General features: G+C 42.2%; 1 protein-coding gene across 1 annotated transcript in view; it reads right to left on the bottom strand.

Moving 5' to 3' along the window:
• Nucleotides 1–1,148: 1,148 nt before the first annotated feature.
• Nucleotides 1,149–18,438, bottom strand: part of LOC136860605 (uncharacterized) — a 33,349-nt gene continuing 16,059 nt past the window's right edge. Inside the window, exons 3-4 of the mRNA XM_067138768.2 lie at nt 1,596–1,894; nt 1,149–1,335 (exon numbers count right to left, since the gene is read on the bottom strand). Of these exons, the coding sequence (XP_066994869.2) occupies nt 1,149–1,335; nt 1,596–1,894 (486 nt within the window). The remainder of the gene's footprint in view (nt 1,336–1,595; nt 1,895–18,438) is intronic.

Genomic DNA, 18,438 nt, shown 5'->3' on the forward strand with positions numbered 1-18,438 from the left:
GGAACGAGATTCACTGAGCCTCGAGTGACTATCTGAGGAGCTGTTTGATAAGAGAGGCAGCGCAACCCGTCATGAAAGCCAAGTAATAGGACTGAAGTTGTTACAATGACTACGTGGCACTCCATTATCTCCTGGTCATATAACTGAGCACAGCAGTCATCTCGACAGGACAGGGCAGACAGAATGGCAGATAAGCTAAAATCTAGTCTAATTTACGAAGTCTTTTGTCGACTGATTTAGAGATACAGACAAGATTTATGCATAGTTCTATGTGCTGAGATGATAAAGAAAACATGTGGTGCCTCTTTCTTCGATTTGGTAGTGTCACGCAATTCCAATTTCTACATTTCAGTATTAACGAGGTTGTTACAGAACTCTTCACATGGTTATGATGGACTGTAGTACGGATGTAAGGGAGGGGGCGTATAAATCTCTGGTTAAACCGTAGTTAGATAGTGGTTCCGGTGTATGAGATCCTCACCAGGACTACTTGATACGAGAACTGGAAAAAGTTCAAAGGGCAGCAGCGCGATTTGTTCTGGGTGAATTCCGACAAAGGAGTCGTGTTACGAAAAAGTTCCAAACTTTGGGCTGGGAAGACTTGGGAGTAAGGAAAAGAGATATTCGGCTATGCGGTGTGCTTCGAGCTGTCAGTGGAGAGAAGGCGTGCTGTGTCATAAGTAGACGAATAAGCTTGAGCGGAGCTTTTAAAAATAGGAAGATAAAATTGGATTTCAAGAGGACAAATTGGAGCAAATATTGATTTATAGGATGAGGAGTAAGAGATTGGAACAAATTATCAAGGGGAATGTTCGATAAATTTCCAAAGTTCTTTCAAAACGTCCAAGAAAATGTTAGGTAAACAATTGATAGGGAATCTGCCACCCGGGCAACAGCCCTAAATGCAGATTATTTTGTTTGTTTGATTGATTGATTGATTGATTGATTGATTGATTGATTGATTGATTGATTGATTGATTGATTGATTGATTGATTGGAGCATGTGATCTGAGGGGACAACCCATTTAACTCTGCTCATCCTCTATTCAACCACCGGCATATTTGATGCTACTCATTTCAAAAGTGACGGTCGATAAGGGAATTTATTTCGAATAGCTGTCTTTTGAACAGAACAGCGTTACAATGGGCTAAGCTATGTCTCCTTGTCGACGGCGTCTTCTAGCACGCTCTATGTCATCTTCTTGGCATCCTGCATAGAGTACATCGCAGCGAGAACGTCCGAGTCCCAGAACAGATGCCTTCAGGAAGCTCAGCATCATGGCAGATCTGGAATCTGGCGTTATGAAACGGCCCGAAACATAGCTCACACCCAGACTGTCAAAAGATAAAATTACACTTAGTGATACCATCAGATAATACGTATATTTGATCGCTTATAATTGTTTTCATAGAAAATCCAACATGCACAATTACGAGGAATCTCTTCCTGAGAGATAGTTCATTGGACATTTTCAGGAGAAAAATATCGTAGTGTGTTAATATAAGAGGGCCCGGGATGAGGTGGCAATAGTCAAACAAGTATGATATGATTCTTACCGCACTAAACTTATTTATCATGAGTACTTTACACTTACCTCCAAACAGGAAGCCATACGCGACTGTTTCCCTGCAAACTACGTGCGTATCTGTTATTTTCACACAGGACTCGTTTCAGACACTCGCCATCATCTTCTTGGAGCGCTAATAAAGTCTCTATGGAGAGCAGAACTCGCTGAGCCATATGGTTCAGCACCTCGTGCGAAGCCTCGGGAACGTGTGGGGTTGCGCGACGAGCTCTGCGACCGTCAGTGGTAACACCTGGAGTTCCACCCGTTCCTGCTGCTGGAACACCAGCTGCTGTACCGGCGCCGGCAGTCATCATCGTCGTCATGTTCTGTCCAGAAATAGGCAAATTTACCAGAATTACACTAAGAGTAAAGTACAATAGCTAGCCACTACAGGCTCTATTAACAGACAAGTGTAAGAGTACATTTCGGTATGATTCCACATGATTAAACACGATCAGATACATTGTAACCAATTTCGTTCTACTGGACTAACGAAAGGACGCCAGTAGAATACACCACCATGCAGTACCTAGTGATAGTGCACGACTGTGACTCGTACAAGTGTGTTACATCTGTCAGCGTTGCAAAGTAGGCTTCGGCCACGGATCGTCTCTGGTCCTACAGCTCTGCACTCCGACCGACCAACCGAGCAGAAGACTGGTGGCCACGGCCCTACCGTGGCTATACACCTCTGCATTCTGGTCTCCACCGTTATCTGTCCTGAGAATGATTTTCCGTTGTTTTCCATTCTCCTGTACTGAGGTGAATGCCCGGACAGTTCTTAGTACCGACCACGGCCGTCAACCTCCTCACCTTCTCCATATATCACCTTCACCGCTCCAAATCTTCCTGGCCTGAGAGAAGCCCGCCGCACCCCTTCAGGGCAAGGAATGAAAAATTTGTAGTTAGTTAACTATTGCCTTTTAAATCGGAAACTGGTCCTCGGTATAATTTTCACATGTGGTATTATTTTTGGAGGAGAAGGATGTAGCAACTTATGATTAATTGTACAAAAGAGCATAGAGCAGGATAATATAAAAACAAAGTGAAATAATACGAACATAGTAACACATCACTCCATATAATGAGGTACGTGAGAAAGGTCTTCCCATGACGTATCTCGGGTAACGTTTGTTACCAGAGCGGCTCACTTTCTCGATACTGATTATTCTCAAGTTTCTTTAATATCCTTGGAATCAGTAGCTTTTCTAAAATTCTCCCTTTTCAGGGAAAATGACTCAGCTCTCATAGTGATGTCGAAGGTTTCTCATCAAGCAAAGCAGGCTGATATTTGTTCAAAACCCAAGTGCGATACCCCTGTATCCAGGAGATCCACCGCGCTGCTGATCAGCGGCCACCAGCCATTCCAGGCATATGACTGATTATTCATCGTCCAAGCTCTATGTATAGCAGTGCTATCTTCTGCCGACCTGGACAGACAATCTTCTCTACATATATTAGCGAGAAGGAAGATACTGCAATTCTAACCGTAGAAATCAAAAGTGCACCATAACATCATTCTACAAACCACTTCAAGGAAGTTTACCTTTACAGAATGTGCAAACTTCAGTAACCAATGTGTAAAGGTTGTTGTAGACGACTTCAACAGCCACAGTACAAGCTGGGATGTAATAAGACTAATGAAAATGGGGAAGCTGCTGAGCGATGGGTAGAAGCAAATGATCTGAGTGTCGAATACAACTCCAAACAGCCCATATCATTCACAAGCAGGTGCTGGTCTAGTCACACTAACCCAGACAGCATCTTTATCAGTGCTAGTATAAGAACTTGATGTATAAAAGCTAAGAGTGACTGCTTCCCACACAGCCAATATCGACCCATAATGTGCAGAATAACATCTGCCATTCATCTCCTGTACTCAACAAGCCAATCCCGTTTCAATTTCAATAAGGCTGATTGGGAGGAGTTCAAACTACAGCTAGACCCTTCTGTTGAAAGTATTCCCTCCAAATGTGAAGGATACAAAGACGTCACTACTGCTATACGAGAAATCTGAAAACCGAGTATTCCTAGGGGTACACGAAGAATGTATATTCCAGGACTAAGGAGGAAAAATCACTACTAAAAGAACTCAGTTTCTCAGCAGAGGTTACCATCGTATCCAACAAGCACAGTGACCTCATAGGCAAAAGAAAGGAAAATGGCAGAAGATTATTTCTGAGATCATCTGTCAAACAGTAGCCGGAAAACATGGACAACGTTTCACCGACAGTCTGGCATTAAACAACACTACGTAGGCCACTAAAATGTTACTCCAAATCAAGTGACCCAGCAGTTAATCATTAACGGGAAGCCTGATAAATACATGCAGAAGACACTCCCACGTCTCAAGCAGCCAGTAGTCGATCAACCCTCTTGACTGGATATATCGGTTACTCATAAGGAAGTCAAAAAAACATTCAAAATCTCAAAGTAGAAACGTCTGCATGTTTAGATGGTATTAGGAAAGAATAGATCAATAATTTGGTGCAAATGTTTTGCAATTTCATCAATTTTGTACCTGTTTTGAGACGATTCCATAGAACTGGCTTAAGGCAAAAGTGGTGGCGCTCTTGAAACCAGGTAAGACACCAGACGACACCAAGAACTTCAGGGCTGTTTCTTTCCTGAGTCACCTTTTCAAACTGTTTGAACGCCTTATACTCAATAGAATGACTTCTCTTGTAGATGGTAAACTGATAAATGAATAGGCATGTTGCAGACCATGACGACCGTGCACAGACCAATTGCTGAACATTACCCAGTGCATTGAGGATGGATTTCAGAAGGACTATGTAACTGACGCTGTTTTCTTCGACCTGACTGCTGCTTGCGATACGTTCAACCACCAACTTCGCATACAAAAGATGTTTAAAATGACAGAAAACTGCATTCTTACAAGAATAATTCAAAGCTTGTTATTGAACAGAAGATCCAAAGTGGCACTTCAAGGTAAAGAAGGTGGAGGAACCAGAAAATATTCTCTCACATGGTTGTGTCCTTGCACCAATTTCCTTCAATATTTACACTAATGAACAAACTATTGGACTGAATATCTGGCATTCCCTATTTTCTGACGATCTTGGTGTTGGAATTCAGTCCAGATAATTTTGGGAAGTAGAATCCAGACTGTAGAACTGCCTTAATCAATTGTCCTTGTATTACAGGGACAACCACCTTAAGCCGAATCCTAGGAAAACTGAGATTACACTTTTCCATCTATGTAATCGTGCTTCTAATATCAGATAGGATGGAAGGCAGCTTGAGTTCACCCCTGTAATCAAATACTTTGGAGTTCAGCTTGATCGGTCTCTTACCACGTAGAAAAAGATCTAAAATGGGACACCCACGTAGGAAATGTGATTACTAAAGCGTGCGAGTCCTTACACTTCGTGATGAGAGTGCTACACGGCAGCAGTTCCCAGGCGAACGCGCAGGGCTATACATCACTCGTTAGGTCAGTACTGGAATATGGAGCAGCCGTATGGGGTCCGTACCAAACAGGACTCATTAAGGAATTTGAGATGGTACAGCGAAAGGCTGCAAAATACGTGCTCAGCTATTTCAATCCTTGAAGTAGTGTGACAAGGAAAACTTGGGTGGGAGACACTGGGACTAGAAGAAAACGAACACGGTTATGTGGCATTATATTGCCTACACGAATAAGCCAGTTTAGGAGAGTTGAACAGTTGACTAAAAAAGTCCTGTTACATAAGCAGGGTAGATGATCCACATAAAGTAAAAGGTAGATTGCAGAAAATTAATGATAGTAAATATTCGTTTGTAAATCGTGAAATTCATTATTGGAATGCATTACCTGCAGGTGTCTTAGAGCTTTTTACCAAAAGTGTAAGATGCTTCAAGAATAGACTCCAGCAATCTGCAAGTCTCAATCCACTGTAGATTGTAGTATTAAGGCATCTGAATGATTTAATGTATGTGTGAATTTGTTTATGAACGTGTTGTTTATACAATACTAAGATAATATTTGGACCTCTCAGTCTACTAAAGGTACGTAGTAAGCTCAACTTATAGTATTGTAAGCCGCAGTGTAAAGCACTGGAAATACTTAAGTTGTGTGTGAATTTGTATGTGATGATGATGGATTTAGAATGTTAAACTAGTATTTTCTTGTAATATTTTTTCATGGAATTGCTTCTTGTACTCTTCTTGTTCTTGTTACTTTGTTGTTGTTGTTGTTGTTATTGTTGTTGTTGTTGTTGTTGTTGTTGTTGTTGTTGTAAGTCGGGGCCTCTCAGGGTGCATGCACTGTGCACGGTGCAAAAGACGACTTCGCTTGGTTGATCAGAGTGCAGACCCCCACTCCTCGATTTGGAGCAATAGCGCGCTCTCTCTCTCTTTCCCCACGCCTGTTTCGCTCGCTCCCCCTGTCTCCCTCTTCCTCACTTGCTCCGTAGTGCTCCAAATCTGAGCCGAGTTGAGCCGAGCGGGACCGATGAACAGTGCACGGAGCTCTTCCACTTCGATTTGCACGCGTGAGATTTTGGGCGTTTGAGAGGCCCTGTTGCAAGTCATAGTGTAAACTTTTGAAATACTTAAGGTACGTGTATATTTGTATATGACGGTTTTGTAATGTTAAGCTAGTAGTAAGCTCAACTTATAGTATTTTAAGCCGTAATGTTAAGCACTGGTAATACTTAAGTTGTGTGTGAATTTGTATATGATGATGATGGATTTAGAATATTAAAGTAGTATTTCTTGTAATATTTTATTTCCATGGAATTACACTGACTGACAGAGCAAATGCAACACCAAGGAGGAGTGGTTCGAAAGGGATGAAAGTTGGGGAAAAAACAGAGACGGCACGGACGAATAATTGATGTTTATTTCAAACCGATATGCAGGTTACACAATGCGCACGGCATCGACTCAGTAGGATGTAGGACCACCGCGAGCGGCGATGCACGCAGAAACACGTCGAGGTACAGAGTCAATAAGAGTGCGGATGGTGTCCTGAGGGATGGTTCTCCATTCTCTGTCAACCATTTGCCACAGTTGGTCGTCCGTACGAGGCTGGGGCAGAGTTTGCAAACGGCGTCCAATGAGATCCCACACGTGTTCGATTGGTGAGAGATCCGGAGAGTACGCTGGCCACGGAAGCATCTGTACACCTCGTAGAGCCTGTTGGGAGATGCGAGCAGTGTGTGGGCGGGCATTATCCTGCTGAAACAGAGCATTGGGCAGCCCCTGAAGGTACGGGAGTGCCACCGGCCGCAGCACATGCTGCACGTAGCGGTGGGCATTTAACGTGCCTTGAATACGCACTAGAGGTGACGTGGAATCATACGCAATAGCGCCCCAAACCATGATGCCGCGTTGTCTAGCGGTAGGGCGCTCCACAGTTACTGCCGGATTTGACCTTTCTCCACCTCGACGCCACACTCGTCTGCGGTGACTATCACTGACAGAACAGAAGCGTGACTCATAGGAGAACACGACGTTCCGCCATTCCCTCATCCAAGTCGCTCTAGCCCGGCACCATGCCAGGCGTGCACGTCTATGCTGTGGAGTCAATGGTAGTCTTCTGAGCGGACGCCGGGAGTGCAGACCTCCTTCAACCAATCGACGGGAAATTGTTCTGGTCGATATTGGAACAGCCAGGGTGTCTTGCACATGCTGAAGAATGGCGGTTGACGTGGCGTGCGGGGCTGCCACCGCTTGGCGGCGGATGCGCCGATCCTCGCGTGCTGACGTCACTCGGGCTGCGCCTGGACCCCTCGCACGTGCCACATGTCCCTGCGCCAACCATCTTCGCCACAGGCGCTGCACCGTGGACACATCCCTATGGGTATCGGCTGCGATTTGACGAAGCGACCAACCTGCCCTTCTCAGCCCGATCACCATACCCCTCGTAAAGTCGTCTGTCTGCTGGAAATGCCTCCGTTGACGGCGGCCTGGCATTCTTAGCTATACACGTGTCCTGTGGCACACGACAACACGTTCTACAATGACTGTCGGCTGAGAAATCACAGTACGAAGTGGGCCATTCGCCAACGCTGTGTCCCATTTATCGTTCGCTACGTGCGCAGCACAGCGGCGCATTTCACATCATGAGCATACCAAAGTGACGTCAGTCTACCCTGCAATTGGCATAAAGTTCTGACCACTCCTTCTTGGTGTTGCATTTGCTCTGTCAGTCAGTGTACTTGTTGTACTCTTGTTGTAGTTGTAGTAGTAGTAGTAGTTGTTGTTGTTGTTGTTGGGTAGTTATGTTTTTATTTATTTTCACACTACTGTAGGTGATATTGCCACCGAGATATTTTCCAATTACGATGTATTTATTATTATTATTATTATTATTATTATTATTATTATTATTATTATTATTATTATTATTATTTGCAGAGCACATTGTTATATGCAGGTCAGAACCAGAAAAAATCTACTACGCATGTTAACGGCGTCTCAATGTGGAGAGCACATCCAACAACTGTACGAACTACGGTCGTGGCACGTTCTTCTCTACAGCTGAGTATGCTTGTCCTGTGTGGGTCAACTCTGTTCATTCCAATAAAATGGATATTATTTTGAATGGCATGTGCCGTGCAGTTTCTACCTGCCTCAAACCAACAAACGTCAAAAAGCTATACCACACTTGTGGCATTGCTCCACCTTCAATCCGACGGCAAGTAGCAGCTGAAACTGAGCAAAATCAAAGAAGAGGTGGGCAACTGTTATCTTCTTTGTGGTCATGAAGTAGTAAAACAGCGTCGTAGATCACGGAGGAGTTTCATTAATAACACCAGGCCACACAATGCTGGCAGCAACAGTCTACACTATCCGACTAGAATCGGCCAACAGAAGACACTCCAGACATAATTTGCAACCTTCGCCTGTCTGGAAGACCCTGAATAGGGTAAGAATGTTAATTCTTAGAAAATAGGCTACAGTCAAAAGATGGGGTTATGCACAGAATGCCGACTGCGACTGTGGTTTAATTCAAGATCATGAGCATTTATTTCACTGTCCAAAGTGCCCTGTGCAAACCCAACTTGAAGACTTCATTCGGTCAGTGATAAAGCTATTGTGGGAGCTCCATACTGGAACATTTTCAACATTTGAGGATAATTGGATACGATCATTATCACTCTATATAATGATGGTGATGATGATCGCTGTTTACTGTCACTGGCCCCTAAGTCCATACATCGATATGAGGAGATACCATGAACGACATTCAAAGTATAAAATAAGTTGACCAAACGTGAAAATGAAAGAATAACGCCAGTTTTGTATCGGCTCGTACTCAGTACCATAATACACTGGTGGAAAATATCCAAACACCATGAAATAAGGAATGTAGAATACTGATATTTTGGCAATATATTTGTCGAGGTAACATATTTAATTGATTAAAGGTACAAGGCTACAGGTTATACCCGCGCGAGAAGAGCCATCGCAAATGTGCCATGCTGGCCCGTTAATAACCGGTGTATCGCCTGACTGTTGAGAGCAGGCATTGTGTCGTACAGGTGCCGGACGTCAGCTTTGGGGATGGAGTTCCATGTTTGTTGCACTTGGTCGGTCAATACAGGGACGGTTAATGCCGGTTGTGGATGACGCTGGAGTTTTCGACCAATGATGTCCCATACGTGCTCGACTGGGGACAGATCGGGGAATCGAGCAGCCCAAGGCAACATGTCGACACTCTGTAGAGCACGTTGGGTTACTGTGCATTATCCTGTAGAAAAAATCCCCAGGAATGCTGTTCATGAATGGCAGCACAACAATTCGAATCACTAGACGGACGTAGGCATACACATACGCAGTCAGGGTGCGTGGGATAACCATGAGAGTGCTCCTGGTGTCGTAGAAAATTGCTCCCCTGACCAGAACTCCCGGTGTAGGTCCAGTGTGTCGATGCCGCAGACAGGAGGAATGCAGGCGCTCACCTGGCCTCCTATCCAATACCCGACCATCACTGGCACCAACGCAGAGCCGGCTTTCGTCGGAAAACACAACGAACCTCCACTCCATCCTCCAATGAGCGGTCGCTTGACACCACTGAAGTCGCAGACGGCGGTGATTTGGGGTAAGTGGAATGCACGCCGCAGGGCGTCAGTCTCGTAGCTGTTCTTCAAGTAACCGATTTCGAACAGTTCGTTTCGTCACTGCGGTGCCAACTGCCACTCTAATTACTGCTGCAGACGCAGTCCGCTGCGCCAAGGCCATATGCCAAATACGGCGGTCCTCCCTCTCGCTGGTGCCACGGGGATGTCCGGAACCCGGTCTTCTTGCGAGCGTACCTTCTCGTGACCACTGCTGCCAGCACGCATGCACAGTGGAGACATTTCTGCCAAGTCATTCTGCAATAGCGCGGAAGGGAAATCCACCTTCACGTAGCCCTAATATACGGCCTCGTTCAAACGCATTGAGCTGTTGATACGGGCCTCTTCGTCATCGTAAAGGCATTCTTGACTCACTCACAGTCACTCAGTCCAATCTCACAGGTAACTAACGCTCTCTCACAATACAGCCCGTATTTAAAGCAAACCTGATGTACAATGTCATGGGGCCGCTACTAGAGCCACGCTTATGCGATTTGCGGGAAATTTGAATCAGCGTCATCTTTCAGATGTATAAACACGCCTACCAACGTTCGTTAGTCTAGCACAACACCTTCTTGGTGTTCAGAAACCTTTTCCTCCAGTGTAATAATAATAATCGTCATCAACATCATCATTCGTCATCGTTGGCATTCACTCACTGTCATCTGGAAAGATGACGTAAAATGACCAAGTCCCTACACCGCTGGCTGCGCAAAAGCGTGTGATTGGGGAAGATATGTCCATGCGCGTACCGCCATGTAGTGGGCGCTCCTAAGCTTGACGAGGAGATCGTAGTGTGGAATTCAAGCATTAACTTACGTATATACGTACACATAAAACCACCCGTCGACAGGTTACTTTTATTCCTACGACATGGGATAACACAGTAAGAAGAGACAATGAAAATGAAAACCTACAACCTGTTTTCCAGTCATTGACCGGACCAGGGATGGAATGAATGAAACATATATAGGCTGTTATTATAATGGGGTCGCCACTCCCAAAGTGATTTATTAATGAGTGATAAATGCTATGAAATGATAATGGAGAGTGTTGCTGGAATGAAAGATGATAGGGAAAACCAGAGTACCCGGAGAAAAACCTGTCCCGCCTCCGCTTTGTCCAGCACAAATCACATGGAGTGACCGGAATTTGAACCACGGTATCCAACGGTGAGAGGCCGACGCGCTGCCGTCTTAGCCACGGAGGCTCTAAGAACAGACAATAATAATAATAAGAAGAAGAAGAAGAAGGAGAAGAAGAAGAAGAAGAAGAAGAAGAAGAAGGCCTGAGGCCTGGAGTAGGTCGTCCTGCGCGCCTGTGAGGTTTGGGCCCTACTTGTCATGAATTCTAGTGTTGAAGAAGAAATACCTCCAAACCCCCGAGCCATCGAAATTAACCAATGAAGGTTGAATCCCCAACCCCGCCGGGAATCGAACTCGTGACCCTCTGGACCAAAAACCTGCACGCTAACCATTTAGCCGTACAGCCTGACAGTAAGAACAGATGTTAATTAGATACATGGAAAATAAAATTATAAAAAGGTGTGGCAATAGGAAGCAGAAGATCCGTACGGAAATTCTCGTCATTTTGCAAACTGAAACTACTGTGTTACTAATTTTAAATGAAATACCACGCAGAAGTTAAACAGGATATTAATCCTGAGGTCTCAATTGTAAAAGTGGACCGTATTAATTGTCGGAAAGTGTCCAATAATGTCTCATAGCAAGCCTCAGGGTATCTTAGCCATTCCCTGGTCCTAGTAAATTAACGAGAGCCTACACTGACTACCATGCACACACGCAATATACATATATATCAAGACTGTGGTAATATTAAAATATACTTTTGTATAAAACTGAACACATTTTGCATTGTCATTGAACAATTTCCACAAATCCTTTGGGGAGCCTATAGGTGGCACACATAAAAAAGAGCCTTTAACCGACTGAATAAGACTGAAAAATAACACTAGTAATAAATATATATATATAAGCACATATTTAAAATTTAGTCCCCCAAAACAGAAAGAAAAAAAAACAGTAGGCCTACCTTAAAAATTGTTATGTCGATCACATTAATAAAAGATTCATGTTTGTAACTGATTTGTTTGAACGTTAGGTACAGATACATGTCATTAGGCTGTACACCTTACCTTTATTGAACATACGAGGAAATGTTCAATTGACAGCAGTCTACAACTTAAATATGATTGTAGATCGTGATATAAAATTTGCCTGTCTCTCAGCAGACTGGAGAACACATTAATTAATAAATAATGAAATATTTACAAAGTCCTGTACCGACAGCAAGAATGTTCAATATCAACAAAAATAAAATCTGAGAAATAAAATGTTTCTATAAACGGTACAAAGCTTATAATTCGTCTGATAATTACAGCAAGCTTTACTCTTTTCTGTGAACAGTTTTTAAAAGGTACTTGGTTGTAGAAACTTTTCTAAAAAGATTACATCTTTTAATCAGTTTCTGGGTGGGAAATACCGTCCCCCGGTGTAGGGATAGCGTACCTACCTCTTACCCGGAGGCCCCGAATTCGATCCACGGCCAGGTCAATGTTACCTGGATCTGACGGCTGTTTCGAGGTCTACTCAGTGTACGTGATTACAGTTGAGGAACAATCTGACGGTTAGATGGCGGTCCCGGTCTAGAAAGCCAAGAATAACGGCCTAGAGGATTCGTCGTGCTGACCACATGACACCTCGTAATCTGCAGGCCTTCGGGATGAGCAGCGATCGCTTGGAAGGCCATGGCCCTCTGGAGCTGTTGTACCATGTGGTTTGGTTTCGTTTGAATATGAAATAACTTAACTGGATGTGTAGAACTTTAATTATCACTTCTGTGTGCTTTGGATTTGGTTAAATGTTGCCTGACAATGGCTACACTGGTGCTAGTCTACCTCAGAGTCACCTCTGTTGTAAGAATGTTTCTTAAAACGAAATGAACGTCTAGCTTAGTTTCAGTTTCTCACAGTGGTTTAGGTTTCAGTAAGAAAGGTAAAATTTAAGATATAAAACACTCCTCATAATATTCTCTTCTTAAATGCCAATATTATTGCTTGTAAGGACTCAAAATGAATTAACATTATCTGAGCACAAATAAAAATTGAAAATGTATTCAAATTTTTCTGTAATATGAACACCATGATTTACATCAAAATTACCGGGCGAGTTGGCCGTGTGGTTAGGGGCGCGCAGCTGTGAGCTTGCGTCCGGGAGATAGTGGGTTCAAATCCACTGTCGGCAGCCCTGAAAATGGTTTTCCATACTTTCCCATTTTCACACCAGGCAATTGCTGGTGCTGTTTCTTAATTAAGGACAGCGCCACTTCCTTCCCACTCCTAGGCCTTTCCCATCCCATCGTCACCATAAGACCTACCTGTGTCGGTGTGACGTAAAAAAGTACATCAGAAACAAATAAATGAAATCAAATGTAAAGCACTTGCAAAAAAAGATGAATATCATAGTTAAACAGGTATACGTTTTCTAGTGCAGAGTAGGATTCATAGGATTGCAATGAGCTTTATATAAACTGAGCCCTTGTCAGATTTCTCTGGAATAGGGCATTAACAATTGTATTATTTTATTATAAACAAGTGTAAAAAAAACTGGAGAACTTAAGACATACAGTACCAATAATTTATTTTTGCAGATAATTGATAGTAATTTGAAGCAACCCTTTATCCTAATATTGTACCATATCAGAGCCGTGAATTAGTGATCCAGGCACATGTATTCAAAAATGTATTCAACATGTTCTGTATTTGGCGTGTGCGGATACGAGAGGTGGACGCGTGAGGACTCATGCCATGGAAATTTCCACGCAAAGAGCGAATACGATGGAGATAATTGTGTGGCAAAAACAGAAGAGGGCAGGTCTCGAGAGCGAACCACGTGATAATGCCGTGGGGAGAAAATCGCAAGTAGCCAACATTCCGCACAGAAATTTTATGTGGATAGCATAACGGGACGAAAAATTGGAGTTAAATTTGCACCTGGATTTACACTATAATTAGGATAACTAATGACACTATATGCCTCCTCAGAATGAAGGAGAAAAATTGATCGGAACGGATGTGGTATATATTCTCGAGTACTGAAAATTACGCAGTTGTGATACTATCACATGAATGAAGTGTCCCCACACGAGACAAAGAACACATGGCCTGCTGCGGGAATTCCCCCGATTGCCTCAAAGTCAGGGATGACTCTGGCCAATTGCAAGAAGTTTACAATCAAGACTCATAAGATCATATTAGTTACCTGTCGAACGCGCTGCTTCACTGATATTTGTGATATCAATGGAAATATTGATATCCCCTCTGAGAGGTTTCTATGGTCAGCCATTCTGTGCCAGTTTTAAATAAACAGGCGAGACAGACGCGCACCCCAATCAGTCTGGGAATAGTCACAGGGCACGCTCCACGTGACTCGTCGCAAAGTTCAGTCTCTGTGTGCGGTCTTAGACAATAAGCAGAAATACTGTGCTTAGGTATATAAAGTCTTATTCAAAAACAGTTCACTATGTACTTGTTTGATAGCTCCCGAATTTAGAATAATTCCTGTAATATTTAGAGATGGATTTGTGATTATTATATATATAATCGGGCATAAATTGAGTGCGGTACGATTGCCTTGATATCACTGTAGAGTGTGATTTGAAGTTACGTGGACGTGTGGCTAATATTTTGTGTTGATGCAACAGCTTTCTTCAGTGGAGAACGAGATACAAACTATGTTCCAGGAAACAGCTACTGAGTTCTGGACCCCTGATATTCCAAGGATGATCACCGCTGGAATGGAGTTGTAAGGCTTTTTGAAATAGGAATGCACTCGATATATACTTTTTATGTCAATTATTAGTAGTTTTTTAGCATTTGGTCCATGGGTGCAGATTTGTTGTATGGTGTACTATGAACGACGCTGGAATTCGAATCCAAGACCTCCATTTACAGTAGATAGAGCTTTCCGTACGTAAGCACTTTCATATTAATTTCTTCCCCTGAATTTTAAAGAGGTACATATACGTTTTTATATGGCAGGTCATTTGAGTTTAAGAGTGTTGTTTTTCCTTGGACGTGCTCAGGTCATGAACCACGGTCTATATTTCTTGAGGCTGTGTTAGCAGGAAATGGACAGCGAGAAAATGCCTTTTAACGATATCATTATTTCAAGTTGTGATTTGTTTGTCCTGCCAAAGGTATTGGTAGTGACATATGAGATGGGATTTAAGTGATTATATTCTCAATAGAATGAGACGTTTGAAGTATTGTGTGAGGTTTTCATGCAGAGTTGATTTTTAAAAGGGCTTTGTATGGTAGAAGACTGCGCCAGCAATGCGAACGGCGGACCATGTCTGTTACGTATCAACCCTCAACTGTCAGTGTTAACGGATGGCCTTCTTTAAGGGCATGATGACCGCTAGGGAGAGAAAGAAAGACACACTTCTTGACCTAGTTCGTATTATACAATCACAAGGGAGATTTAAAGATTTTATGTTTCTTTTAAATACTAGGAGATAGTTCGGTCGTAAGGTCAGGTAATTAATTAACGAATGTAAATTTTAGGTACCCCTATCGTAAATGAAGTATTTAGGGTTTTCTCTTCCAGCTACCCGCCTGGATGGCAGAAGATCCATAATTCGAATTCCGGCAAGACCAACGTGAATTCGCCCGTGTTTTCCTTGACCTGGACAGAAATGTACATACAGCCAGTGGTTGATTTTGTATTGTTTAATTGTTCTGTTGTTTCTTGCTTGCTGATATATGCGGTTTCGTTTGTTTGTTGTGAGTAAATTCTGACTTTACTCACGTAATGATTGTGGGTTCATATTTTCTCGGGCCCAAGTTTTGGATCATTCTATTTCACTGTATAATTTCATTTTTATGTTGTAAATGGTAGGAGGGCATTAACCATTGAAATAGCTTCGAGTAGTATTCTTGTTAATTTTAACTTGGTTCCCAGTGTCGAAGGGAGTGTAATATAGGGTTCACTGACGCATTCGTAATTACAATAATTTATTAATGGGGATGTACTTATCTGAAGCAAATTCAAAATCATTTCATCATGTGAGTTTTTTATTTTTTATATTTCGGAGGGTCACGTATCCAATGTATGGTCTTAAGGACCTATGTAAGAATATGTATTTATAATACAGTTCTTTTTGTCGTCAAGGCCATTAAATATTAGTTTGCTCATATTGGGAGAATTTGATTTGCCGTAGCATAGAGCATCCTGCATTTTCCTTCATACCCTTAAGCCTGTAAGCTAGATGTAATTTTTCTAGATTCGAATAAACAACCCCGAGTGATCCGGTAATCAAGATCAAGGGCGCGGAGAAGTGTGCGTTCGAATCTTGCACAGGCATTGGGCGTTGCCACATCTGTTGTCAAGGATACTCGGCTTTAGCTTTCATGGTGGCATAGTATACTAGGCGAGAAATGGTTCAATATTAATGGGTTTTATCAAGTTCTATCAATCATATTTTACGGATTCTAGGCCCAAATTTATCAAATTTGTATTACCGGAACACAGTCTGTATGAAAAATATGTGGTCCTATGCTTTTTCAGAACAGTTGTTCATTGGGAAAAAAGCCAAGAATAATAATAATAAGAAGAAGAAGGAGAAGCGTAAACATTCTAAATGTAATGTACATGCGTTCTCTGAATCAACCACCCTATAACCTGTTTAGTTGTCGATTTTGATCATTGAAAGCCTTTTCGTAACAGTTTAATTTCTACTCACATGTGAAAATATATACCAGAACCCTTCTGATAGCGATCTGTACAAATAAAGGCTGCACATGAATTCACCCTTCCCATTCTACAGGTAGAGCCTAACTTTCCATTTAATATTAACGATCAATTTAAGTACCGTAATGTATAAGTTCCTATATTCCTTGAACGTATCTGACAATATACCATCACTCCGTCACATATAATACCAAAACAGATTCACTAAAAGACACGATTAAATTCGAAAACAAAACAGCGCGCTCTTTGAGTCTAGATAAGTAATATTAAAGTCTTTGGAAATGACTTAGTAGGCGCATGAGTTTGAATGATATGAAGATAGCGTAAGAATTCAAGAGCAGAAATTGTGGCAAATATTATTTTATCAGAAGAGGAATTTGTGATTTGAATAATTTACCAAAGGAGATGTTCGATAAATTTTCAACTTCTTTGAAATCTTTTAAGAAAAGGCTAAGTAAACAACTGATAGGGAATAAGCCATCTGAGTGACAGCCGTAAATATAGATCAATGGTAACTCACTGAATTCTAGAACCACAAGCTGCTGCAATGTTGACACACCAAATTGTTGCTGTAGAACGTCATTCTTTTCTACAACCTATTCCATAAAAGTCGTGCCTTCGTCACGGTGCAAAATGTCGGAAGCTTCCATTGAAATGTTCACGAGCTATCTAATGACTACTTCACCTAAATTGTTTAGTAGAGGTTTTTTGAGGAATTTTGCCAAAATGTTTTCAACGCGCGAACCCTGTTTAAAAATTCCTTCCGAGGGAAGTAAGTAGAAGAGTTCTCTTTGAGAAACCGAGTGCCGTCTTTTGATCACAGAGAGTTTGGGCCTTGATTTGACGAGCAACAGACAACTTTAGTGGCGTTGAAGAAGAATTGCTTTCGGTTAGAATTTGCACTTCAAGTGGCTTTGCAGTTCACCTTCCTTCAGCGTCGGGCCCTTCAGTGTATTTCAGCTTTGACTTCTTGGTATTGTAGGGATTTTACGGCTTTCCCAAGCATCGTATGTTTTTATTTTCTAGTCTGTGAGACTTTGATTTTCTCTTTCAGTCTTGTCAAATTAGTCCCAGCCCTTTTGACAAATCCCATTGGCTCCTCACAGGTTAAGCATATTGCTCATTTAAATACCGACCTGAATTTATCAGTGCCTTTTAGATATTCAGATGGTATATTTTCATTCAAAACAGCCTGAAAGTTTAATTTAGTTGTGTCATCTTCGAGGCGTTCAGTGTTCAATTTAATCCTTGCCTGTTTATTTTGGATCCACTGTTTCTGATTAACACGCAACTCCGTTATAGACCCTATTGAATCGGTTGTCAGTCCAGTAATCATCAGCACTTTTCATGTCTCTTGTAATTCATATATCACGCTAATTTCTGGCACATATTGTTACATAATCAATTAGATGCTCTTACTTTGACCTCACCTAGGGTGTCACCATACCATTTTGAACTTATTCTTCTGGAGAAATAGTGTGTTTATTATGACGAGATTGTGCTCTTAACGTTTACTCTGCAAGTGGATTACATTACAGTTATTCTATCCCACGCCTTCTTTACACACGGTTCCTATCCAGACATTAGAATTTCTTATGGAAGACAATTTTGTCAGAACTAGGTATATTTTATAAGACTCCATCAAGTTGGCGGTAATATTCCTTTCTTTTTGTCGCCATCTGATTTTAAACATGCAGCATATACGCTGATAACAGAAGCTCGCTGGTTGTTACCGAGCTTGATACGGAGCGCCACGAGTCTTTCCCGTATTCCGGAAGGGAGATCGTCAAGGTGATCAAGGAGTTTGTTCTGTATTGCAAGTGCAATTCTGTGAATACACGATTCATGTATTTCTTTTCCTTTCCAATAGAGGGCGCGTCCTCCACTTTACTACTTGAGATGAGCCTTGCTGAAGTCTAGTTTCACTCAGAGCAGCAATATTGATGCCAAATATTTCAGTTCACAAGGCAAAATTGCTTTTCGAAGTTGCAGTCCAGTGTTGGTGTCAGTTGCTATTAAAGTTCGGAAGTT

This window comes from Anabrus simplex, chromosome 1, assembly GCF_040414725.1.
Source record: "Anabrus simplex isolate iqAnaSimp1 chromosome 1, ASM4041472v1, whole genome shotgun sequence".
Lineage (NCBI taxonomy): Eukaryota > Metazoa > Arthropoda > Insecta > Orthoptera > Tettigoniidae > Anabrus > Anabrus simplex.